At 36.4% G+C, this 23,737-nt stretch overlaps 2 protein-coding genes across 4 annotated transcripts in view; one reads left to right on the top strand and one right to left on the bottom strand.

Moving 5' to 3' along the window:
* Positions 1-2,059: 2,059 nt before the first annotated feature.
* On the bottom strand, positions 2,060-9,310 carry PSMD10 (proteasome 26S subunit, non-ATPase 10). The gene is made up of 5 exons (XM_004440467.3): positions 9,150-9,310; positions 6,826-6,924; positions 5,542-5,688; positions 5,281-5,447; positions 2,060-2,983 (listed from the first exon to the last, which is right to left on the bottom strand). The coding sequence occupies exons 1-5, from the start codon at positions 9,261-9,263 to the stop codon at positions 2,830-2,832; spliced, it is 681 nt and encodes a 226-aa protein (XP_004440524.1). The 5' UTR covers positions 9,264-9,310; the 3' UTR covers positions 2,060-2,829.
* Positions 9,311-9,393: 83 nt separating this feature from the next.
* Positions 9,394-23,737, top strand: part of ATG4A (autophagy related 4A cysteine peptidase) — a 52,217-nt gene continuing 37,873 nt past the window's right edge. For 2 of the 3 annotated variants that reach the window (XM_087426934.1, XM_087426933.1), the window contains exon 1: positions 9,504-9,574. In XM_087426934.1, the coding sequence (XP_087283060.1) occupies positions 9,565-9,574 (10 nt within the window). In that variant the 5' untranslated portion in view covers positions 9,504-9,564. Of the gene's footprint in view, positions 9,575-23,737 lie in introns of all 3 variants that reach the window. The other variant, XM_004440469.3, reaches the window with a different exon arrangement.

Below are 23,737 nucleotides of genomic sequence, written 5' to 3'. Positions count from 1 at the left end.
AATTACATTCTTGGGGAGGGAGACAGGAAGACATAAATGTAGTTTTAAAAAGCTGGGTCATTCCTATATATCTCACCCAATCCCCAGAGGAGAATCCCTGACTGAAGAGGGGTAAAATAATCTGCCTGAGACTATACAAAGTCAAGACAAGATCCCAAGTTCTCTGATTCCCAGTGTAATGCTCTTTCAACTGCACCAAACTACTAATTTCAATGAAACAAACCCAAGTTTTAGTAATAAAAGGTTCTTTTTACAATGTCTACCTGCTAGAAAACAGGTTAGAGGGTCTCATAAAAGGTCCAAACCAATCAATAAAGACTCAATAATCCCACTTGTCTTTGAAGCTTTGGTTTAAAAACAAAGAATTCAGAGATGATAAGGAAGGCCTCAGGAAACCAAAAAAAAAAAAAAAAAAAGCCCCAATGTAAAGAAAAGCACGGGGGTTGGAGGGTGTTAAAACTAATGGGTTATTATCCAAATGCCACAGTACCTTCCATTTGGTCCACTGTTTTTGAGTAGAGGCAGAAAGAAAATGGATCAGATCCAGGAAGGCTCGATTTTAGTGTTGGCAATTTCTCTAGCTCTGGGTGTTTTCTCCTCTGTAAAACGGAGATGATTTCTGCCTTCCTAAAGGCTACAGTGGAGAATGGATTTAGAAATTTATAAATTATAAAGTGTGGTAGAATATACTGCTGCAGAAGCCACGTCTCCTGATAATTGATACAGTATCCTTTTTTCTCTCGACTAGGGATTCTTAATCTTTTGGGAAGTCACAGATCCCTTTGAGAATCTGATGAAAGCTACAGAACCCTCTTCCTAGAAAAATGCACATACAAATTTCTGCATTCAATTTTAGGCAGTCAATAGGACTGTAAAGCTGGAGCCATAGACCCCCAAGTAAAGAGCTCCCACACTATACCAAACTTGCTGACAGACTGATTTGGGGGTTTGATAGTGTAACAGGATATGGAAACAGAAAGCAGCATACACAGCCATGTAATGAATTCACTGTAGTTGGTATAGTTGAGAAAGTGGGAAATCAAAACACTGGGGCCATATAATAAAATGCAGATTTACCTTGAATCTCACAGACCACCACTGAAATTGTGGGTTCCCTCCAATAGATACTTAAGAATATAAATTTTTCCACTGTTCCCATTTACCTATTTCTTTCATCTTATATTCTCAGTTAAGCTTTGCAATTAAAGTTGTCCTCTTTCTTGAGTTCATTTTGGAAGTAACTGTAAAACCTGCTGACCTTGAATCAGCTTCATCTCTATTGGGTTTCCTATGGGGAATAGGTAACAATCTGCTCAATATCCGAGGCCATTAACATCCTTAGTTTATACAAATCAGTGATTTAAATGTTGCTAACAAGCCACTTCATTTAAAATGTCAATAGCCTACAAATTACCTGAGGCTTGGTTCCATCCATGTTGCTTATTAAAGAGCTAAGATGAGTTTTCTTTTACACTCACAAAGCCTATTAACTCAGACAATAAACTTCAGTCCTAACAGGCCCTATTAGACACAACTTGACTCCCTGGCACTCAATAACAAAGTTTAGTTCCACAAGAAGATGCTTCTCTGATTAATTTTTGTAAAGATTAGCACTCAAAATATTTATGTAAAAAGGGTTTGCATACCAACAACACAGTTTGTGTTTACAAAACTCATTTTAGCCACTGGTCATTAAGTCTCTGACCCCAAATCAATGGAAGTGTGTGGGCTCCCTTGGATCACTTATTTCAAGCAATATTTGCAGCACAAAATTCAAACTAAAAAAATAATTCGAAGAGTCACTTGAGGTTCATTAGATTTTATGACTAGTAATCGTTTAAGATGTTTCCCTAAATTGACATCAAGTTTACACTTAATTTTCTTTTGCTCCACATTTAATTAGCAATTCAGAAGATTACCATTTTTAAAGATTTGAGCTGCAGTTCAAGCTTCACTAATTTTATTGACTTTAGAGCTACCAAAAACTGAGAGATGCCTTTATGAAGGATTTTAAGGCTTAAGCGGGTGTTTGATTTGAAAGAAAAATTGGAAGATTCCCTCAACGTTTTATTTTTTTAATTTTTGAGATACAAATTGAAATACATTTTTGTTACATATCATGTTAACAAGCTTGACATTCTTTTCAATACAGGATGACTTAATATAGGTACTTTAAAACTTCCTTTTTAAAAACAGTACATTCTGGAGAGAAATAGCTCATTAAAAAGATACATGGGTACATGGGCTATTTTTCATTATTTTCGTGTTTATGAATGCCAAACTTGGATAGCATGCCCTCCAACTGAAAATTTGGTTCTCTGAAATACATAAGTATTCCTCCTGTAACAAACATAAATTGTACTGTTGAAAAAACAGAAATATTTGGCATAGGCCTCTGAGTGAGCTTGAAAAACGAGTCAGGATGTGTTTCAACTGTACGGAGAAACATTCTAGAATCCACCTAGAAACATTTGGCAGAACAATTGGCCTGGTGCTCCTGGGGCTGTTCTGCCCCAGAGGGAGACAGAAGGTGCATGGGAGGGTGCTGAAGACTCACAACAGCCACAGAATCATTTACTCAAAATTAACCACAATTCAATGTAGAATAATATACAACAATAGAACAATCTCAACAGTTATTCAATGCCTGGGAAGCAAGTGTAGGCTTAGAACAAATATTTAACAGGAACAATATTCAACATGTTTATAACACTTTGAAGATGAAACAACTTCATCATTCATAGATGATGTCTTGTGCACAAGTACATTAGTTTCCAGGACACTGGGGACAACCACAAAACTTACAAAGTAAGAATAAATCCAAGCTGCTTAACCTTCCACCATTCTCTTGAGTATTAAACCCAGACCACCTTTGGCCACTTGCAGGGGTGTCTTTTCTTCTTTATTCTCAATGTAAATACTCGCTCCCTGGGACACCAGCAGTTTTGCTTCTTCCACTCTCTCCTCATCACAGGCTAAGTGTCTGAAATTGAGGACACCAAGACTGATTAATTACTACCACTTCTATGTAATGGTTAGGATTTGCTGAGGTAGTCTAAACTGCATATTATTAGCTATTGTAATATCGGAAAGTTATTTCATCAGGAAAGGAAAATCAATTTGCATGGGGAACATTTTTTAAGTTAAAATTCAGTGGAATAGGCTTATAATACCAGATCATAAATCATAATTCTCTACTACAATAGAAGAAGCGATCTAAATACCAGCCTAAGGAACAACTCCGTTATTTTATGGAGATTAGAAGTAGTTTACACCAAACACATGCAATAATTCAGGGCTAGAATCTAGAAAAGCTCCAATTCATAATCCACTAATGGCAATTTGTGTGATTTAAATTTTGGAAAAGCAGTTCAAAAGATTTTATCTCATTTGATCCTTATATCCACCTCGTAAGTTAGTAAGGTATTATCATCACCATTTTACAGTTTAAAATTGTAACAGATTAAAGTCTTTGCCTATGATGACATGGCTGAGCAGTAACTGAGGGGGAAACCTTGTTAGGCACTTAAGAGGTTACCAGGCAGGATATCAGGCACTTGACATGTTATTTTATTTAAGCCTCACAACAATCTAGTGAGGAAGGAATTATTATCCTCATCTTACAGACGAGGAAATTAAGACTCAGGAAGGCTAAGCAACTTCTCTAAGTTACTTAATAGAAGTATTTAACATAGTTGGTAAGTGGCAGAGTTTGGATTGGGTCAATAGCATCTAGCTGTTCCTAAATCCTAGGCTCTTCCCAGGACCCTATAATGCCTGACTCCTGGATTTCCTCCAGGCCACCCTGCCTTTCTTGTTATGGAGACAAGAGCTAGAATATGCAAGTCTTTCTAAACAGAGTCACTCAGAACTACAGAAATGATTTCTAAAACTAAGAATTAAGAAAACAATACTTCAAAAATGTTGAATCTCACTTTGGACTAAAAAGAAGACTCAGAGAATTTCTGGTTCAAAAAAGTCACCACTCAATAAGGAAGAAAACTGGCCAAGTACTGTAGAAAAAATATCAAGGTACAGGATGGCTTCAGGTCACACACATAAATCAATTCCAGATGGATTTGAGTTAAACGAAAAACAACAATAACTCGCAACCAAAACCAATGCAATGTTAAAAAAAAAAACCTACAATAAAATACAGGTGAATATTTAACTAATTTCAGGGTGAGCAAGGTCTTTCTAGTCACGAGGGAGGATTAACAAGTTTGATTATGTAGAAGTTGAAAACTGTTATTCAAAAAAAAATCATGAACAACATGAAAAGACAAACTGGGAAAAATGTTTTCAACTAACACGGCAGAAGGTTAATATTTTTACTATGTCAAGTCAAGGGTATTTAAAAAATAAGTAAAAATAAATTAATTTCCCAAAATTAAACAGAGAGAGGGACATAAAAAGTTAGTTTAGAGAAGAAATGTAATTAGTTGTAGGCAATAAAAAATGTTTAACTTCACTGATAATAAAAAATGTAAATTACAACTATGAAATACCATTTTCATATAACAAAAGGATAGTTTCAGTGTTGGCGAGGGGGTGATAGGCACTCTCAAACTGCTGTGGAGGGTACAATGATACAACTCCTCTGGAAGCAATCTGGCAATATATAGCAATAGTCTTAAAATGTGTGTATTTGTTGACCCAGCAATTCTACTTCTAGGAGTCTATACTAAGGTAGTAAACAGCAATGTGGCCAAATATTTTTGTATAAAGTTAGCCAGTGTAGCATTTTATTTCCACTTTATATTTATTTATATTATATTTATTATTTATTTATATTATTATATTTATTTCCATTTATAATAGTGGAAAACTCAAAAAAGTTTAAACATACAGTAATAGAAAAATGATTAAATTATGGCACATCCACAAAATAGAATTGTATATAGCCATTCAAAAATGTCTTAAAAATATTTAATAACATTGGAAAATGCTCACAATATAGAATGAGGTGAAAAGAACAAGATATAAAGCTACATACACAGTATGATCCCCATTTTACAAAGAAAAATATGTAAAATGTGCATGTTTGCATAAGAAAGACTGGGAGGAAATACATAAAAATGTTAGCAGTGGTTATTTCTGAGCGGCAAGATGATAGGCAATTTTAATTTTTATCTTTGTACTTTCATGCACTTTCAAATTTTTTTTGCCATAAACACATATTAGATTTATAAGCAGAATAAAAAAAGAAACAATGTGTAAGAATTAGTGCAAGAGGGCTAATGTCAGGTAGAATACAAATGATTGCTACTTGTCACTTACAGAGGAGTGTTACCCTCAGTGTCTTGGATGTTTGTGGATGCTTTGTAGTACAGAAGGATATGAATCATCTTCAAGTTACCCTTGGCTGCTGCCCGGTGCATTGCTGTAGCCTCATAATGGTCCTTAGCATCTGGATTAGCCCCGCCTTCCAGTAACATGACAGCGATCTGGAAAGACAGAGAAGGAAACAATGCAGAGATCTATTCGTGTTTGCCTACAGGTTTAGAACTCAAAACAAGTAGCCTAGGAGTGGAACCCTACCTCATGTCTGTTTTTGGAAGCTGCATAATGTAGGGGAGTACAGCCATTTTGATTGACAGCATTCACTTGAGCACCTTTGCCCAGAAGGGCTTTTACAATCTCATCCCGGCCAGCAGAAGCAGCAATATGAAGAGGAGACCAACCTGCCTGTAAAAGAGGTGGGCAGTACAAAAAGCAGGAGGAAAGGCACAGGGATTAACGCTAACATTCAGGCAGGGTTTACAAAGAGCTGTGTGTGAATGGCTTAAAAAAAATAACATTCTTTTTTCCCCCCTCATTAAGCACTGCAGAGAATTTGGAAAGCAGATGTACACAAAAGAAAAGAAAAACCACCCACAATCCCATAACACTGATAATGATGTATGTCTAATTCTAATGTGTTTTCAAATTGGGATCACAGGGTATAAAGCTCCGTGAGTTGCATTTTCCACAATTTCCACTTATCATTTTGTTGTGAGAAATTTTCTCTGTCATTCTTTGGAATCATAACTTTATTGGTTGCACATTATTTTACCATATGTATATACCTAGTATATCCAACTGTTCCTCCATTAAATGTTTTTTTTTTTTTTTTTTTTTTTTTGCTGAGGAAGGTTTGCCCTTAGCTAACATCTGTTGCCAATCTTCCTCTTTTTGTTTGAGGAAGATTTGCCCTGAGCCAACATCTGTGCCAATCTTCTATTTTGTATGTGGGTCACTGCCACAGCATGGCTGCCGATGAGTGGTGTAGGTCCACGCCCAGGAACTGAACCCAGGCCACTGAAGCAGAACAAACCAAACCTAACCACTAGGCCATGGGGCTGGCCCCTCCATTAAACTGTTTTTATTTCTTTGCTCTTATAAATATTACTTCAGTGAGCATTCTTGAACAGGAATCTTTGCCTACAAAAAGTTTCCATCCTTATTCTTCACAAGTCTTATTCTAATATAACCAATACCATTACAATAAATTTCTATATAACAAAAAAAGATATCTGGGCCCTCATTATTTAGGCAATATTCACCAAAAAAAATTTCCAACATAAGAAAAAGAGTTTGTAGTCTCTCAGGGGTCACTGTAATAAGCCTTGATCTGCATGTTTACCTTAAATTACAGGGTATGAGTGGCAAAACTAACATTCTAAAATAATGCAACCACTAGTCCTGTGCTTGGTCACCAGGGTCATGCTGTAACTTCCTAGTCACAAAGGTTACAATTTTGTTTGTGAGCTTAATACTCAGGCTTCAGTAAACACCAGTCTGGAGTCTAAAGATAACTGGGAATTTATCAACTCTAGTACTCACATCATCTTTATCATTCACCGGCACTCCAAGTTGCAGCAAGAATTCAACAATTTCTGTATGTCCGGCTGAGCATGCCCAATGCAATGCAGTTCTGCTGTCCTATATGGGAAACAGAGAAGCAGGAAGATCAACATCCTTGAAGAGAAATAGAAGAACTAAGGCAAGAAAGCAGAAAAAATTAACAGTGGGGCCAGCAAACCTAAAGTTTGGAAACAAGAAATGGAGAGCACTGGATCCTCAGGTAGGTAACCTTAAACCACATTACGTACTAGTATAAGAGAGACCACGGTTTTAGTAACATGGGGGGAATATATTGATGAATGTAAGTAATTCGGAGAATACAGCCATGAAAGCAGCAGAGAAAGAAACTGATTTCAATGCTTTGGCAGAAATAGAGCTTTGGCTGTTTACTATTACATTATTTATGCACTTTTATGTCAGGCACTATGCTAGGAGTTTTACATGCATCATCTCATTTAATCCCTACAATCCTATACAGCGGATATTAGCCCCACTTGACAGATGCAGAAACTAAGATTCCTCAGGGTAAGCAACTTGTCCAAGGTCACACAGCTAGTAAATGGTGAAGTTGGGACACAAACCTCTATCTGTCTGACTGAAATTTCTAGGTGCTCTGGAAAGAACAAATGCATCTATGGATAAGAAATGTTCATAAAACTAGCTGAGATTATCTATACAACCATTTAAAAATACGCCACACATAGAATTAGAAAGCAATAAAATTACTTTTTAAAAAAATAAAAAGGCAGGAAGAGTTAGTCATGTTTCTCAAAGAGAATCCTTTTTTGCAGTGACTGCTGTATTTCTTAGCCCTATGTAAAAGAAAATGGTATTTTATATTACCAAAATTTTCAAACACACATAAAGATAGAGGGAATATAATAGAAACCCATATGCCTAGCACCTAGGTTTCATACATATTTTGCCATATTTGCTTCATCTAGTTTTTCTCCTTGCTGAGGTTTGTTAAAAATACATCCTAAATATCATGACTTTTCATCCCCAAATACTTCAGTATCTAAACAATAAACATACTTTATTACATAGCTATGAGACCATTATTACACCTATTACAATTAACACTAACTCCTTCATAACATCTAATACCCATTCTATATTCAGATTTCCCCACTGTCCCCCAAATGTCTTTTTGCAGTTGGCTTGTTTAAATCAGGATCCAAACAGGGTCCATAAATTGCATTTGGTTATGATTCTTAAGTCTCTTGATCGTGAGACTTTTTTATGCCATTAACTTCATGAAGAATGGTTAGAAATATAATGAAATCTTAATTTAATATTAAATTAAATTTAATGTCTTAAATATTACCACACCGTAATGAAGGTAAACTAGATAAGGGTAAAGCCCTTTTCAGGTAGAGCAATACAGGAAAGTTCCAGAAAAAAACTCTCCTGATTTATAATTCTCTTCCCAAAAAACACAAAATGGAAATTGGTATCTGACACTGTCACGCTAGTGCTTAGCACGGTGCCTGTCAAATAGGATGCAATCTATAAATATGTGTTGGCTTATTGAAGGCATTGTGAATCTTTCCAGAAGCTCAGGGTGAAAGCATGAGGGTCTTTTGAGCAGGAGGGCAGAAACAAACACTTTCCAAAGTCCATTCACTTCTGTTCCACCTCTGCCTAGAACGCCCCTTCGTCCCCCAGGGAAATTCCACTCATCCTTCAAGGTCTAACCAACCTTCCTTCGCTTGCACAGCCTTTTCAGTCACCACAACGTTCAGCTTTTCCAAGGGAGATTAAATCAGGTCCTCCTGTTATATGTCCTGAGCGCACCACGTAAACTCCTCTCCCGAGAATTTACCACAATTTGTAATCGGACCCATGATTTGGGATTACTTTATTAACGTCGGCTTCCTTTCATTCCACTGTAACCCCAGCTCCTAGCAAACCGCCTGGCACAGAGGAGGCGTTCAGTTACATGTGTTTCACTGAATAAAATCACCAGTAAAAGTAAAGAAACTCATTAAAAAAAAAAAAAGTGTTCCTTCTCACGGATATCTCAAAGACTGGGCATTTCGGAGAAACGCGGTAAACGTTCTAGAAATATCCAAAATCCGGCGAGCTAAGTACTGGGCCAAAAAAAATATTTGAGGTTTGTGGGCCTAGCTCCTGCCGCCCAATTCGGAGTCCTGAGGTGACCCCGGGGAAAGGATGAGGCGGCGGGGGCGGGGATCTGGCCCTCGCGCAGCCGGCCTCCGCTTGGGCCGGGCCCGGCCGCCACGTTGGGCTCCGTCGCCGCCGCCGCCGCCGCCTGCGGAGAGGCTCCAGCGCCGCTTTACCTGGTCAGTTCTGGTAGCCAGGGATTTATCGGCCAGGATGCTGTCCTTCAACTCCTCCAGCTTCCCGCTGTAGGCCAGGTTGCAGACCATTAGGTTAGACACACACCCCTCCATTTCGCTTTCCCAGGCTCTCCGTGAAGCACGACCAACGGCCGCCTCACGTCGCGGGCTCCGACTGCCAATCAAAAGAGCCTGTGGAGCTCCACCAATTACTGATCTTCCTCGTTCCTTTGCGTCTTTTCCCATCGCAGGGCGCCTCTGGGAGTTGCAGTTTGAGCGCAGTTCCAGGCGGGGAGGCGCCTTTGCAGCCCTCACCGACTCTGCCCCTAGCAGCGCGGAACTACAAGTTCCAGGGTCCCTTGCGGCCGCCGTAGTCAAGTGGCCGGTGGAATTGGCCCAGGATGACAGCTGGAGAATGGAGTCAGGTACAGGGAGCGGCTTCGTGTGGAACCGGGGTGGGTGGTCGCTGTTGTGGCATTGAGTCGGCTACGCGAAACGGGTGCGGGGTCACGGCAAGAGAGTTATGGGAGCCTAAAAGTCCTGTCCCACGGGGGCCCTGACCTGCAGTGACAGGCGGAAGGGACAACGGTAGGAGCTGAGTACTACCTCCTGAGCTCGTACCGGTGGCTGTGGCTACCCTCCCCCTCCCTGCCGCCGCTAAAGGAGTGGAAAGAAGTAAAAGTTAATTATTCTGACATCTCGGTGGAATGGCATCAGGGCAGAATTCTGTAGCAGCAGTACAGCATATGACACCAAAGTAAGGTGATGTGCCAGGGTGATGCCAAAGGCAGGGTGTGATGCCATAGGAGCCACTTGATATCTAAGAGACCTCAGCGAGTCCATAGCCTGGTGACATCACAACTTGATGAGGGTCATCTTGATACTGTGGTATGGGGCTGGCCCTTTTTATCACAATAATAACAATGACATCGAGGCTTTGCTAGAACTATTAAGCTAATAGTGTTTCTATTTATGGAAATCCCAAATAGTGCCATAGCAGAAGAGATGCAAGGCTTATCCTTTACAGGGCATATCCGGAAGGGCATTATGCTTAAACTAGGTAATGATAAGAATACGCTCAAGAAAGAGACTGATCACGTTTATATTTACCATCTTATGGTGTAGAACAGGGCTTGGCAAACTTTCTGTAAAGAGCCAGATAGTGAATATTTTAGGCTTTGTGGGTCAAAAGACAAAATCGAGGATAATTTGAAGATACTTATATAATAAGAGAGAAAACAAATTTCCACAAATGTTTTTTGATGAAATTCAAAAAAATAATAATTGAGTAATTTTTTTGTAATACAGGACTACTAATGAGAATAATGGAATTGTTTTCTGGGGGGTAACATTTTGTTTAATTGGGGCTCACAGTCAGTGTTCCCTATCATCAAAATCGTTCCAAATGTTCATCTGTTAAGGCTGATCTGTAATGAGATTTTTCCTATTTCATCTCTGTAAATGTCTTTTCACATAGATAGGTACTGCCAAATACTGACATCAGTCCATAAACATATTCTTCTTGGTTTTTACTTAAATATATCTTTTATTTCAGAATAGCTTCACATTTATATAAAATTTGCAAAGATAGTGCAGAGTTCTTGTGTACACCTCACCCAATTTCCCCTACTGTACTTTTACTATATTTTTTTTTGGTGAGGAAGATTAGCCCTGAGCTAACATCTGTTGCCAATCCTCCTCTTTTTGCTGAGGAAGATTGGCCCTGGGCGAACATTGGTGCCCATCTTCCTCTACTTTACATGTGGGACGCCTGCCACAGCATGGCTTGTTAAGCGGTGCCTAGGTCTGCGCCTGGGATCCGAACCCACAAACCCTGGGCCGCTGAAGTGGAGTGCATGAACTTAACCATTATGCCACCGGGCCAGCCTCTCTTTTACTATTTTTAACAGCTTTATTGAGATATATTTTACACATCATAAAATTCACCCATTTCAAGTGTATAATTAAATGATTTTTAGTAACTTGACTGAGTGGTGCAGCCATCACCGTGATCAGTTTTAGAACATTTTCACTCCCCCAATAAGATCCCTCATGCTCCTTTACTGTTAATCCTTGTTCCCACTCCCAGCCCCAAGTAACCACTAATCTACTTTCTGTCTATATAAATTTGCCTATCCTGGACATTTCATATAAATGAAATCATACAACATGTGGTCTTTTGTGCCTGGCTTCTTTCACTTAGCATAATGTTTTTGAGGTTCATCCATATTGTAGCATGTATCAGCACTTCATTACTTTTTGTTACCAAATAGTATTCCATTTTACAGATATAACATTTTGTCTGTCTACTCACTAGTTGATAGATGTGTAGGTTGTTTCCAATTTTTGGCTATTAGGAATAATGCTGCTAAGAACATTTGTGTGCAAGTCTTCATGTGGACACATGTTTTCATTTCTCTTTGGCAGATACCTAAGGGTGGAATTACTGATTATATGGCAAATTTATGTTTAATTTTTTAAGAAACTGCAAACATTTTCAAAAGCAGCAGCACTATTTTGCATTTCCACCAGGAATGTATGAGGGTTTCTGTTTCTCCACATCCTTGCCAACATTTGTTATTGTCTGTCTTTTTATTATAGCCGTTCTAAATGGATGTGAAATGATATTTCATTGTGGTTATAATCTGTATTTCCTTAGTAACTGATGATGAGCATCTTTTTGTGTGCTTATTAGCCATTTGTAACTCTTCTTCAGTGAAGTGTCTGTTCGTATATTTTTTTCCATTTTTAAATCGAGTTATTGTCTTTTTATTGTTGAGCTGTAAGAATTTTTTATATATTCTGGATATGAGTCCCTGGCAGATATATGATATGTGGATATTTTCCCCCAGTCTGTTGCTTGTCTTTTCATTTTCTTAATGGTGTCTTTTGAAGTGCAAAAGTTTTGAATTTTGATGAGGTTAAATTTATCATCTTTTCTTTTATGGACCATGCTTTTGATGTTTTACACTTTTTAAAAGTGGACAATTTCATGATTATTAGTATATTTTAGAATTGTGTTACCATCACCACAATCTTATTTAAAACGTTTCCATCACCCCAGAAAGAAACCTCACACCCATTTTCAGTCACTCCCTGTTTCCACTCCCAGTCCTATGCAACCACTAATCTATTTTCTGTCTCTATGGATTTTCATTTTCTGGGCTTTCATACATATAGAATGATACAATATGTGGTCTTTTGTGTCTGGCTTCTTTCACTTAGCATAATATTTTTGCAGTTTATCTTAATTTTAGTATGTATCAGTACTTAATTCCTTTTTATGGCTGAATAATATTCCATTGTATGGCTATACCACATTTTATTTATCCATTCTTCAGTTTATGGGCATTTGGATGGTTTCCACTTTTTGTGGAGTAATGTGCTATAAACATTCGTGTACAAATTTCTGTACAGACATATGTTTCGATTTTCTTGGTACATATCTAGGAGTGGAATTGCTGGGCCTATGGTAACTATATGTTTAACTTTGTGAGGAACTGTCAGACTCAGAGTGTCTGCACCATTTTCCCTCCCACCAGAAATGTGTGAGGGTACGAATTTCTCCACATCTTTACCAACACCTGTTAATATCTATCTTTTTATTATAGTCATTGTAGTGTGTGTGAAGTGGTATCTCATTGTGATTTTGTTGTTTTGACTTGTGACAGCATGAGAAGTGTATAAAGCGTGTGGACATTACTTGTGATCCAAACAATGTTAGTTGTCGAAATAACTTTCCTATAGTATGTTCCACATGTAAGTGCTGTTTTGCCTTGTAATTTTAGGTCGAATTAATTAAGAAACATTATCAAGCCTGCAGCAAAAGCTAATTTCTATAGCCATTCAGTGTTTGATAATAGTGGTTGAGGGCAGTTCTTCCAACAGTTTAAAAATGTAAAAATCATTCTTACCTTGCTTACTATTCAAAAAACAAGAAGTGGACTTAATTTGGCCCTCCAGATGTAGTTTGCCAATGGCTGGTGTAGAACAAAAACGTCCTGTATGTAGTAGGTGTTCAATAAATATTTATCCAGTTGGTTACAGAGGTACAGTAGGCCTGTTGTGTGGTATTCACAAAGGATTGGGTATAGTAACATTTCACCATAATACTACATCAAGGAATTGGATTTGATTGCTAGAAACAGCTGGAAAAACAACTCCAAGTGCCTCTCCTACTGTGTGACTTATTTGGGTAAACTGCTTTAATAGACAGTGTGTGATGCTTTTATTTTATTTGATATGACATGGCGGTTAACTTTCAATTCTGAGTCCGTTGAGGCCAAGGGTAAGGTACTCCTTGACTTTTTGAAAGCTGCAAGGCAAATAGATCTCTAAGGGAGAAGGTCTCTTTTCTTTTGTCGCTGGCCCCAAGTTATAGAGGAACAATGTGGTCTCTGTTTATCTATCAAGAGTCAAAGGGGGGCCTTGTTAGGAACTGACTCCCTTGCTGCTCACATGATTGAATGTTCCCTGTTGCCTTTTCTTCTGGTCACTTAGATTCTAGGTCCAAAACAAGCCAAGTTCATCTTCAAGACTTAAAGAATGACGCTAAGAATAACTAACATTTATAGTTCACATGTGTCAGATATTGGACTTATTTAATCCCTCACAACAATCCTATGAGGTAGGTACTATCATCCCCACCTTTTAAAAAATGAGAATACAGGCACAGAGAAGCAAAGTAACATGCCTAAGGTCACACAATTTAGTAACAGTTGGAGCTAAAATTGAAATTCAAGACTACTCTACCCCGAAGCCCTAGCACTTAGCCACTGCAACATACTTCTCATTATTGCTGAAGATGAAGTTATGTGTAAATGCAAACCTCAGATAATGCACTACTAATTCATGTCAGAGCTCTTTGGGCTATACCTCTATGATTGTGGGGAAATTACATGCTTTTCATGCGCTAGAGCTTCACCGTCTAGTAGAAGTTTTTGTGATGATGTACAGGTTTTATATCTACGCTGTTTTAGTATGGTAGCCACTAGCCATGTTGAGCACTTGAAATGTATCTAGGAACTAAATTTTTAATTTTATTTAATTTTAATTATTTAAAATTTTAATAGCATCATTTGGCTAGTGGTTATCATTTTGGATGTGCAGAGAGAGGCCTTTTTCCCCCATTTGCTCCTTTCTAAGTATCACTAAATATTTTACCCAACACAAATATTCTTTCCATAGCACAACTGGAAATGAATATATTCTGTAGTGGAACAAACTTGAGGACACCCTACACAGGGTGTATGCAAATCAGTTAACTGTATGACAGTAGGTTCTAGGTTTTCCAGAATGAAACTTCTCCATTCCTGCCGCTTATTAGATGAAGTTTAAACAACTGGCCCGAAGACCCTTTGCATTTGATTTTTTCATTGTTTGCAGATATAATTTGTTTATGTGGCTCATTGCAAGCATTTCACAGTTGCCAGTTGCCTGGTTTAAGATGAGACGTTTTAATCTATGGCTCTAATATTGTTTTTAAGCACATGTTTTGATCCTACAGGTAAATTTCTTTGGTATTTTATGTCACTGGCCTATACAAACCTTCCCCATTTAAAATTTTTCCCCTGGTAAAACTGGCATATTGTTATAGGCTATTAAAGTAAAACATTTTATTTACTTACTCCCTGGGTTTTAGCTTCCATGTTCTTGTTTCTGAGTTATTTGCTTTATAAGTGGTTTCTTTTTTTTGTCAAACTTTTTATTATAAATAATAAAAGACTCACAAGAAGTTGCAAAAATGGTACAGAAAGTCTCCATATACTCTTCATCTGGTTTACCCAGTATACGATCAAAACCAGGAAATTGACATTGGAATGATGTGGATGTACAGTTGTATGTTATTTTATCACATATGTAGATGTGTGTAACCATCACCGCAATCAAGATACAGAAATATTCCATCACTAGAAAGCTACACCTTTATAGTCACGCCCACCACGTGCCCCCACCATCCATAACTCTTGAGAAATACTAATGTGTTCTCTTTCTCTATAATTTTGTCATTTTGAGAATTCTATATAAATGGAATTATAAAGTATGTGACTTTTTCCAATTTTTTTCACTCAGCATAATGACCTTGATATCCATTCAAGTTGATATGTATATCAATAGTCTGTTCATTTTTGTTGTTGAGAAGTATTCCATGATATAGATATACAACAGTTTGTTTAACCGTTCACCTACTGAGGGACATTTCAGTTATTTCCAGTTTGGGGCTATTACAAATAAAACTGTTATGAACATTTGAGTATGGGATTTTGTGTAGATATAAATTTTTATTTCTCTGAGATAAATGCCCAGGAGAGTGATTGCTGGGTCATATGGTAAGTGTATGTTTAGCTTTTAAGGAAACTGACAAACTATTTTTCCTGAGTGGCTATACAGTTTTACATTCCTACCAGCAATATATGAGAGATCCAGTTTCTCCGTATCCTTGCCAGCCTTTGACATCGTCATTGGGTTTTTTATTTTATTTTATTTTATTTTATTTTGGCCATTCTGATAGATACATAGTGATATCTTATTGTGATTTTATTTGCATTTCTCTAATGGCTAATGATGGTCAACATCTTTTCATGTGTTTATTTGATATTCCTATATCTTCTTCAGTGAAATCTCTCTTCATGTTCTTTACCCGTTTTCTAATTGCATTGTTTGGGTTTTTTTGGTTTTATTTTGTTTTGTTTTGTTTTTTACTGTTGAGTTTTGAGAGTTCTTTATATATTCTAGATAGGAGCTCTTTGTCATATATGTAGTTTGCAAATACTCTCTACCAGTCTATGACTTGTCTTTTCATCTTATTAATAGGATTTTTCACAGAGCAAGAACTTTTAATTTTGATGATTTACAATTCATTGTGTTTTTTTTCTTTTATGATTGTACTTTTGTTATTATGTCTAACAACGTTTCACCAAGCTCTAGGTCTCAAAGATTTTCTCCTAAAAGTTTTTTAGTTACATTTTACATTCAAGTCCAAAATCCATTTTTTTTTCTTTTTTTTGGTGAGGGAGATTAGCCCTGAACTAACATCCATTGCCAATCCTCTTTTTGCTGGGGAAGATTGGCCCTGGGCTCACATCTGTACCCATCTTCCTCTACTTTATATGTGAGACGCCGCCACAGCATGGCTTAATAAGCTGTGCGTAGGTCTGCACCCAGGATCCGAACCTGTGAACCCCGGGCCACCGAAGTGGAGCACGTGAACTGAACGACTATGCCACCCGGCCAGCCCCCCACAATCCATTTTGAGGTGATTTTTGTATATAGTGTGAGGTTTAGGTTGAGGTTGACTTTTTACCTATGGATATCCAATTGCTTCAGCTCCTTTGAATTGCTTTTATACTGTAGTAAAAAATGAATATGCTGTGCTTGTATAGGTCTATTTCTGGGTTCGCTCTTCTGATTCATTGATCTGTGAGTCTGTCTCTCTGCCATACCACACAGTCTTGATTACTGTAGCTTATAGTAAGTTTTAAAATCGGGTAGAGTGATTTTTCCTACTTTATTTTTTCAATATTATCTGTTCCTTTGCCTTTCCCTATACATTTTAGAATAAGCTTGCCTATATCTAAAAAAAAAAAATCTGAGATGTTGATAGGAATTCTGTTAGACCTGTATATCAATTTGGGGAGAACAGACATCTTTACTATGTTGAGTCTTCCAATCCATGAACAGGATGTGTCTCCCCATTTATTTAGATCTTCTTTTATTTCTTTCATTACCATTGTGTTGTTTTCTGCATTGTGTAGTTTTCAGCATACAAGTTGTGTACACATATTCTTTAGAATTATAACTATTTCACTTTTTAAGTGACTGTTAATGGTCTTGTATTTTTAATTTTGGTCTCTGTGTGTTCATTGCTAGTCTATAGTAATACAATTGATTTTTGTATGATGATTTTGCACCCTGCAATGTTGCTGAATTTACTGATTAAGTTCTAGGAAGTTTTTTGTTTTGTTTTTTTTGATTGATTTCTTGAGATTTTCTTTGTATATATGCCCTTTATCTCTTTTTCTTCCCTTATTGTTCTGGCTAGGACTTCCAGTACTATGTTGAATAGCAGTGGTGAGGGCTGAACCGTTGCATTGTTCCCAATCTTAGGGGGAAAGCAGTCAGTCTTTCAGCATGAAGTATGATGTTAGCTGTAGTTGTTTTTGGTAAATATTCTTTTTAAAGTTGAGGCAATTCCCCCTCAATTCCTAGTTTTCTAAGGATTTTTATCATGAATGAGCCTTGAATTTTGTCAGACAGCTTTTTCTCTATCAATTGATATGACCATGTGATTTTTCTTATTTAGTCTGTTAATATGGTGAAATATACTGATTGATTTTCAATTATTGAACCAGCCTTGCATCACTGGAATAAACCCAGTTGGTCATAGTGTATAAATGTTTATATATTGCTGAATTATTTACTAATATTTTGTTAAGGATTTTTGTGTCTCTATTCATAGATGATATTGGCTTGTTATTTAATTTTTGGTGCTGCCTTTGTCTGATTTTGGTATCCATGAAATATCGGCCTTATAATTAGTGTTGGGAAGTAATCCCTCTTCCTCTCTTCCCTGGAAGAGATTGTGTAATACTGGTATCAATTTTCCTTTAAGTGGTTGGTAGAATTCTCCAGTGTAACCATCTGGGCATGGAGATTTCTTTTTTGGGAGTTTTAAAAGTACAGATTCAATTTCCTTAATAGTTATAGGGCTACTCAGTTATCTATTTAATATTGGGTGAGTTTGTGTTTTTTGAAGAATCGGTCCAATTTTTCTAAATTGTAAAATTTGTATGTGTCGATTTGTTTGTAGTATTCCCTTATTATCCTTTTGGTGTCTGCAGAGTCTTTAGTGATATCCCATCTCATTCTGACATTAATAGTTTGTGTCTTCTTTCTTTTTTTATTTGTCAGTCTTGTTAGAGGTTTGTCTATTTTATTGCTCTTTTCAAAGAACCAGCTCTTTATTTTATTTATTTTCTCTATTGATTTTCAGTTTTCAGTCTTACTGATTTCTGCTTCTATCTTTATTATTTCCTTCTTTCTGCTTGCTTTGGGTTTATTTTTCTCTTCTTTTTCTAGTTTTTTAAACTAAATGAGATTTTTAAATTTGAGACTTTTCTTTTTTTCTAAGGTAAGCATGTAGTGCTATGAATTTACCACTCAATGGTGGTTTAGCTGCATGTCACTGAAAAGACTTAATGTTTCAAGTATATGCTGAATTCATTTATTAGTTCTAACAATTTTTGTGGAGTCTTTAGGGTTTTCTACATATAAGGTCATATCGTGTACAAACAGAGCTAATTTTACTTCTTTTTTTCTGATTGAATGTCTTTTATTTCTTTTTCTTGCCTAATTGCCCTGGCTAGGACTTCCAGTACTATGCTGAATAGAAGTGGAGAGAGTGGGCATCCTTGTCTTATTCCTGATCTTAGAGGAAATCTTTCAGTCTTTCACCATTGAATGTGATGTTATCTGTGAACTTTTTGTATATGGCCTTTATTATGTTGAGGTAATTTCCTTTTATTACTAGTTTGTTGAGTTTAGAATACTCAGCTTTTCAACATGAAAAAGTATTGAATTTTGTCAGATGCATTCTCTGCATCTATTGAGATGATCATGTGATTTTTCTGTTAATGTGGTGTATCACATTGATTGATTTGCATATGTTGAGTCATCCTTGCATCCCAGGGGTAAATCTCACTTGATCATGCTGTGTGATCCTTTTAATGTGCTCTTGAATTTGGTTTGCTAGTATTTTGTTGAAGATTTTTGCATCTATGTTCATCAGGGATATTGGCCTGTAGTTTTCTTAGAGTGTCTTTTTCTGGCTTTGGTATCAGGGTAGTGCTGGCCTCACAAAATAAGTCTGGAAGTGTTCCCCACTTTTAAATTTTTGGAAGAGTTTGAGAAAGATTGGCTTCTGACACTGTTTTTTTAAAAAGAATAAAGTTGATTTTTAAAATTAGGAATTAACTTAAAGAATGAAATTAAAGTTAAATCTTTAAAAGAAGTCTTTTTGAAATGTTTGGTAGAATTCACCAGTGAATCCATCTGGTCCTGGACTTTTTTTTTTTTGGCAGGGGGTGGTTTATCATTGATTCAATCTCTACTAGTTATAGTAATTTTCTGTTTCTTCTTGGTTCAGTCTGGGTAAGTTGTATATTTCTAGGAATTTATCCGTTTTTTCTAGGTTACCCAATTTGTTCGAGTATAATTGTCATAGTAGTCTCTTATAATCTTTTTAATTTCTGTGGAATCAGTTATAATATCTCTTCTTTCATCTCTGATTTTATTTATCTTAATATTTTCTTTTTTTGGCTAACATAGCTAAAGGTTTGTCACTTTTGTTGATCTTCTTAAAAAACCAACTGTTAGTATCATTGATTTTTTTCTATTCTCTATTTTGTTTATTTACGCTCTAATCTTATTTCCTTCCTTCTGCTAACTTTGGACTTTGTTCTTCTTTTTCTATTTCCTTGAGGTGTAATGTTATATTGTTCATTTGAGAACTTTCTTTGTTTTAATGTAGGCATTTATCAGTATAAACTTCTCTCTTAGTACTACTCTTGCTCCTTTCCATAAGTTTTGGTATGTTGTGCTTTCATTTTCATTTCTCTCAAGATATTTTCTAATTTCCCTTTTGATTTCTTCTGTGACTCCTTGGTTGTTCAAGAGTGTTTTTAATTTTCACATGTTTGTGTATTTTCCAGTTTTTCTTCTGCCATTAATTTCTAGTTTTATTCTATTGTGGTTGGAAAATATAGTTGGTATGATCTCAGTCTTTTAAAATTTGTTAAGACTTGTTTGAGACCTAACATGTGATCCATTCTGGAGATGTCCTGTGTGCACTTGAGAATAATATGTATTCTGCTGCTATTTGGTGGAATGTTCTTTGTATGTCTCTTAGGCCCATTTGGTCTATACTTGTTGCTCAAGTCTTTTGTTCTTATTGATCTTTTGTCTGAATGTTCTATCCATTATTTAAAATGAAGCATTGAAATCTTCTACTTTTATTGTGTTGGTCTATATCTTCCTTCAGTTTTGTCAGTGTTTACTTCATATATTTGAGTCCTCTGATGTTCAGTGTTTTACATTTATAATTGTTATAACTTCCTGGCGGATTGACCCTTTTATCATTATATGATGTCTTTCTTTGTTTTTTTTGATAGTTTTTGACTTAAACTTTGTTTTGTCTGATATAAGTATAGCCACCCCTATTCTCTTTTGGTTTTGCATGGAAAACCATCCTTTCACATTTAGCTTATGTGTGTCCTTAAATTTAAAGTGAGTTTCTTGTAAATAGCATATAGTTTGATTTCTTTTGTCCATCACCAACACTGTGTCTTTTGATTGAGGAATTTATTCCATTTTTGTTTAAATTAATTATTGATAGGGCAGGACCTACTATTGCCATTTGATTAATTATTTTCTGTTTGTCTTGTACCTTTTCTGTCCCTCTCTTCCTCCCTTACTACCTTCCTTTCTTTTGTTGATTTTTTTAGTGACATACTCTGGTTCCTTTTCATTTTCTTTTGTGTATCTTCTGTAGATAGTTACCATGGTGCTTAGAGAAAACACATTATAGATATAATCATCTATTTAAACTAACAATTTAACTTCAATTACATACATGTACTCTACACTTTTACTTCTCTCCCTACCACATCTTATGTTATTGATGTCACAAATTACATCTTTTTATATTGTGTATCCATGAACATATTTTTATAGGTATAGTCATTTTTTAATACTTTTGTCTTTTAAATTCATACCAAAATTAAAATGATTTACACACCACTATTACAGTATTTGGTGTTCTGTATCTGTCTATACATTTATCTTTGCTAGTGAGTTTTATAGTTTCATATTCTTTCATGTTTCTGTTTAGTGTCTTCTATTTCATCTTGAACGACTCTCTTTAGCATTTCTTGTAGGACAGATCTAGTGGCAATGAACTACTTCATCTTTTTGTTTAGCTGAGAAAATCTATTTCTCCTTTATATTTGAAGGATAATCTTGCTGGATATAGTATCCTTGGTTGCCAGTTTTTTTCTTTCAGCACTTTGAATGTATCATTTCACTCCCTTCTGGCTTGCAAGGTTTCTGCTGAGAAATCTGCTGATACTCTTATGGGGATTACTTTTTCATGAGGAGTTGCTTTTCTCTTGGTGCTTTTAAAATTCTCCCTTTGTCTTTGACTTTTGGCAATTTGATTATAACATGTCTTAGTGTCAGTTTTTTGGGGTTCATCCTCGTTGGATTTCATTGGGCTTCTCCATCTGCATGTCCATTTTCTTTCCCAGATTTGGGAAGTTTTCAGCTATTATTTCCTTAAATATATTTTCTGCCCCTTTCTTTCTTCTCCTTCTGGGCCTCCTAAAATGCATATATTCGTCAGCTTGATTGTATCCCATAAGTCTCTCAGACTTTCTTCACTCTTTTTGATTCTTTTTTGTTGTTGTTGTTACCCTGAGTGGATAATTTCCAATGACCTGTCTTTGAGTTCACTCATTCTTTCTTATGCTTACTCAAGTCTTTGCTGAACCACTCCAGTGAATTTATTAGTTAGGTTATTGTATTCTTCAGCTCCAATTTTCTGTTGGGTGCTTTTTAAAATATTTTATATCTGTTTGTTGATATTCTCATTTTGTTCATACATCATTTTCTTGAGCTCATAGGCCATCTTTATGATGGTTACTTTGAATTCCTTGTCAGATAATTCATATACTTCCATTTCTTTATGATTTTTTTCTGGAGATTTACTTTGTTCCTTTTTTTTGGTCATGTTTGTTTATTCACGTGTCATGTAACTTTGTGTTGGGATCCATGTATTTGAGAAAACAGCCACTTCTCTCAGTCTTTATGGACTAGCTTGGTGAAAGGTCTTCACCATTCAGCCTGGCTAGAGTTTCTGTGGTTTCTGAAACCTTTTGGGAGGAGAAGTGACTTCTCTGGGCCTATGCATGCAATTTCTCATTTAGAGAGGCTTGTCACTTTCTCCTTCAGGAACTTGTAATCTCTTATTCCTGCTGGTGTCTGTCTGTGTGAATGCATGTTCTCTGGTTCTACAGCACTGAATTGCCCCACTATCTTTTGTTCTCAGTAGCCACCAGGCATCCAATGTATGCCAGTTCCAAATCAGTGCCCCAATTCAGGTGAGAGTGGTACCAGTCTCCTGGACAGCCCTCCAAAAAGCCAGAATGCTGGATTCACATTCCACTTCTCTCCTTCCCTCTTGAGGGAAAAGCCTTCTTCTGATCACACTGAGCCATGCCAGCTCCAGTAAGCTGCCCTCTGCTCTTTGTTCTCAGCAGTTCCCAGGCATCCAAAATATGTCATTTCCATCAGTGCTCTGAGTCAGGTGAGACAGATACCATTTTCTTGGGCAGCCCTCTGAAAAGCCAGGATGTTGGAGGTGTGCTCCACTCTTCACTTTCCCCCTGAATTTCTAGGCTGGGGCATTCTCTCCCACTGAGCTGTATCAGCTTGCGGGAGGGCTGATGTGAGTAAAGTTAAATTACTCTTCTTACTCATTTCAATGTGGCTGTTCTCAGCTTTTTGCTCACCTTGGGGTTTTGTAACTTCCTAACTGGATTCTGGAAATCTTTTTAAGGTGTTTTGGCCCATGTATTGTTGTTAAATAGGTGTTTCTGTGGGAGAATGGGGGCTAGGACATCCTATTCTGCCATCTTGCTTGCATGTCTTATATTTTGATATGTTGTATTTTTGTTTTCATTCAGTTCCATGTATTTTTTTTTTACTTCCTTTGAGACTTCTTTAAACAGTGGATTGTTTGGAAGTGTGTTGTTTAATTTCCAAATGTTTGGATGTTTCTTGTTTTCTTTCTGTTATTGATTTCTAGTTTTTTTCCATTATGGTCAAGGAAATACTCTGATTTCAGTTATCTTAAATTTTGTCAGATTTGTTTTATGACTCAGGACATAGTCTATCTTGGTAAATGTTCCATGAGATCTTGAAAAAAATGTATAGTTTGCTGTCATAGGGCAGAGTGTTCTGTATACATCAATTAGATTCTGTTGGTTGATTGTGTTGTTCAGATCTTTTATATTTTTACTTATTTTCTGTCTAGTAGATTTATCAGTTTCTGAGAGGGGGTTGTTGAAGTTTCTGACTACAATTGTTAATTTGTCATTTCTCTTTTCAGCTCTATGAGTTTTTGCTTCATTGTTTTAAGGCAACCTTTTGTTTGGTGCATACACATTTAGGATTGCTATGTCTTCTTGGTGGATTGAAACTTTTATCATTAAATAATTTCCCTCTATCCCTGGCAGTTTTCTTAACTCTGAAGTTTGCTTTATCTGATATAAATATTGCCACTATTGCTTTTTTAAAATTAATGTTTGCCTGGTATATCTCTTTCAACCCTTATATTTTCAATCTACATATATTGTTATATTTGAATTGAGTTGCTTGTTTTTTTAATATAATTAAATTTTATTTTCCAGTTTTATTGAGATTTAATTGGCGTATAACATTGTGATGAGAACTTTTAAGATCTACTCACTTAGCAACTTTCAAATTTGAAATACAGTATTGTTAAATATAATCATCATGCTGTACTTTACATC

Source organism: Ceratotherium simum, chromosome X, assembly GCF_057802395.1.
Source record: "Ceratotherium simum simum isolate JZ-2026a chromosome X, ASM5780239v1, whole genome shotgun sequence".
NCBI lineage: Eukaryota > Metazoa > Chordata > Mammalia > Perissodactyla > Rhinocerotidae > Ceratotherium > Ceratotherium simum.
This window is presented reverse-complemented; position numbering and strand designations above follow the sequence as displayed.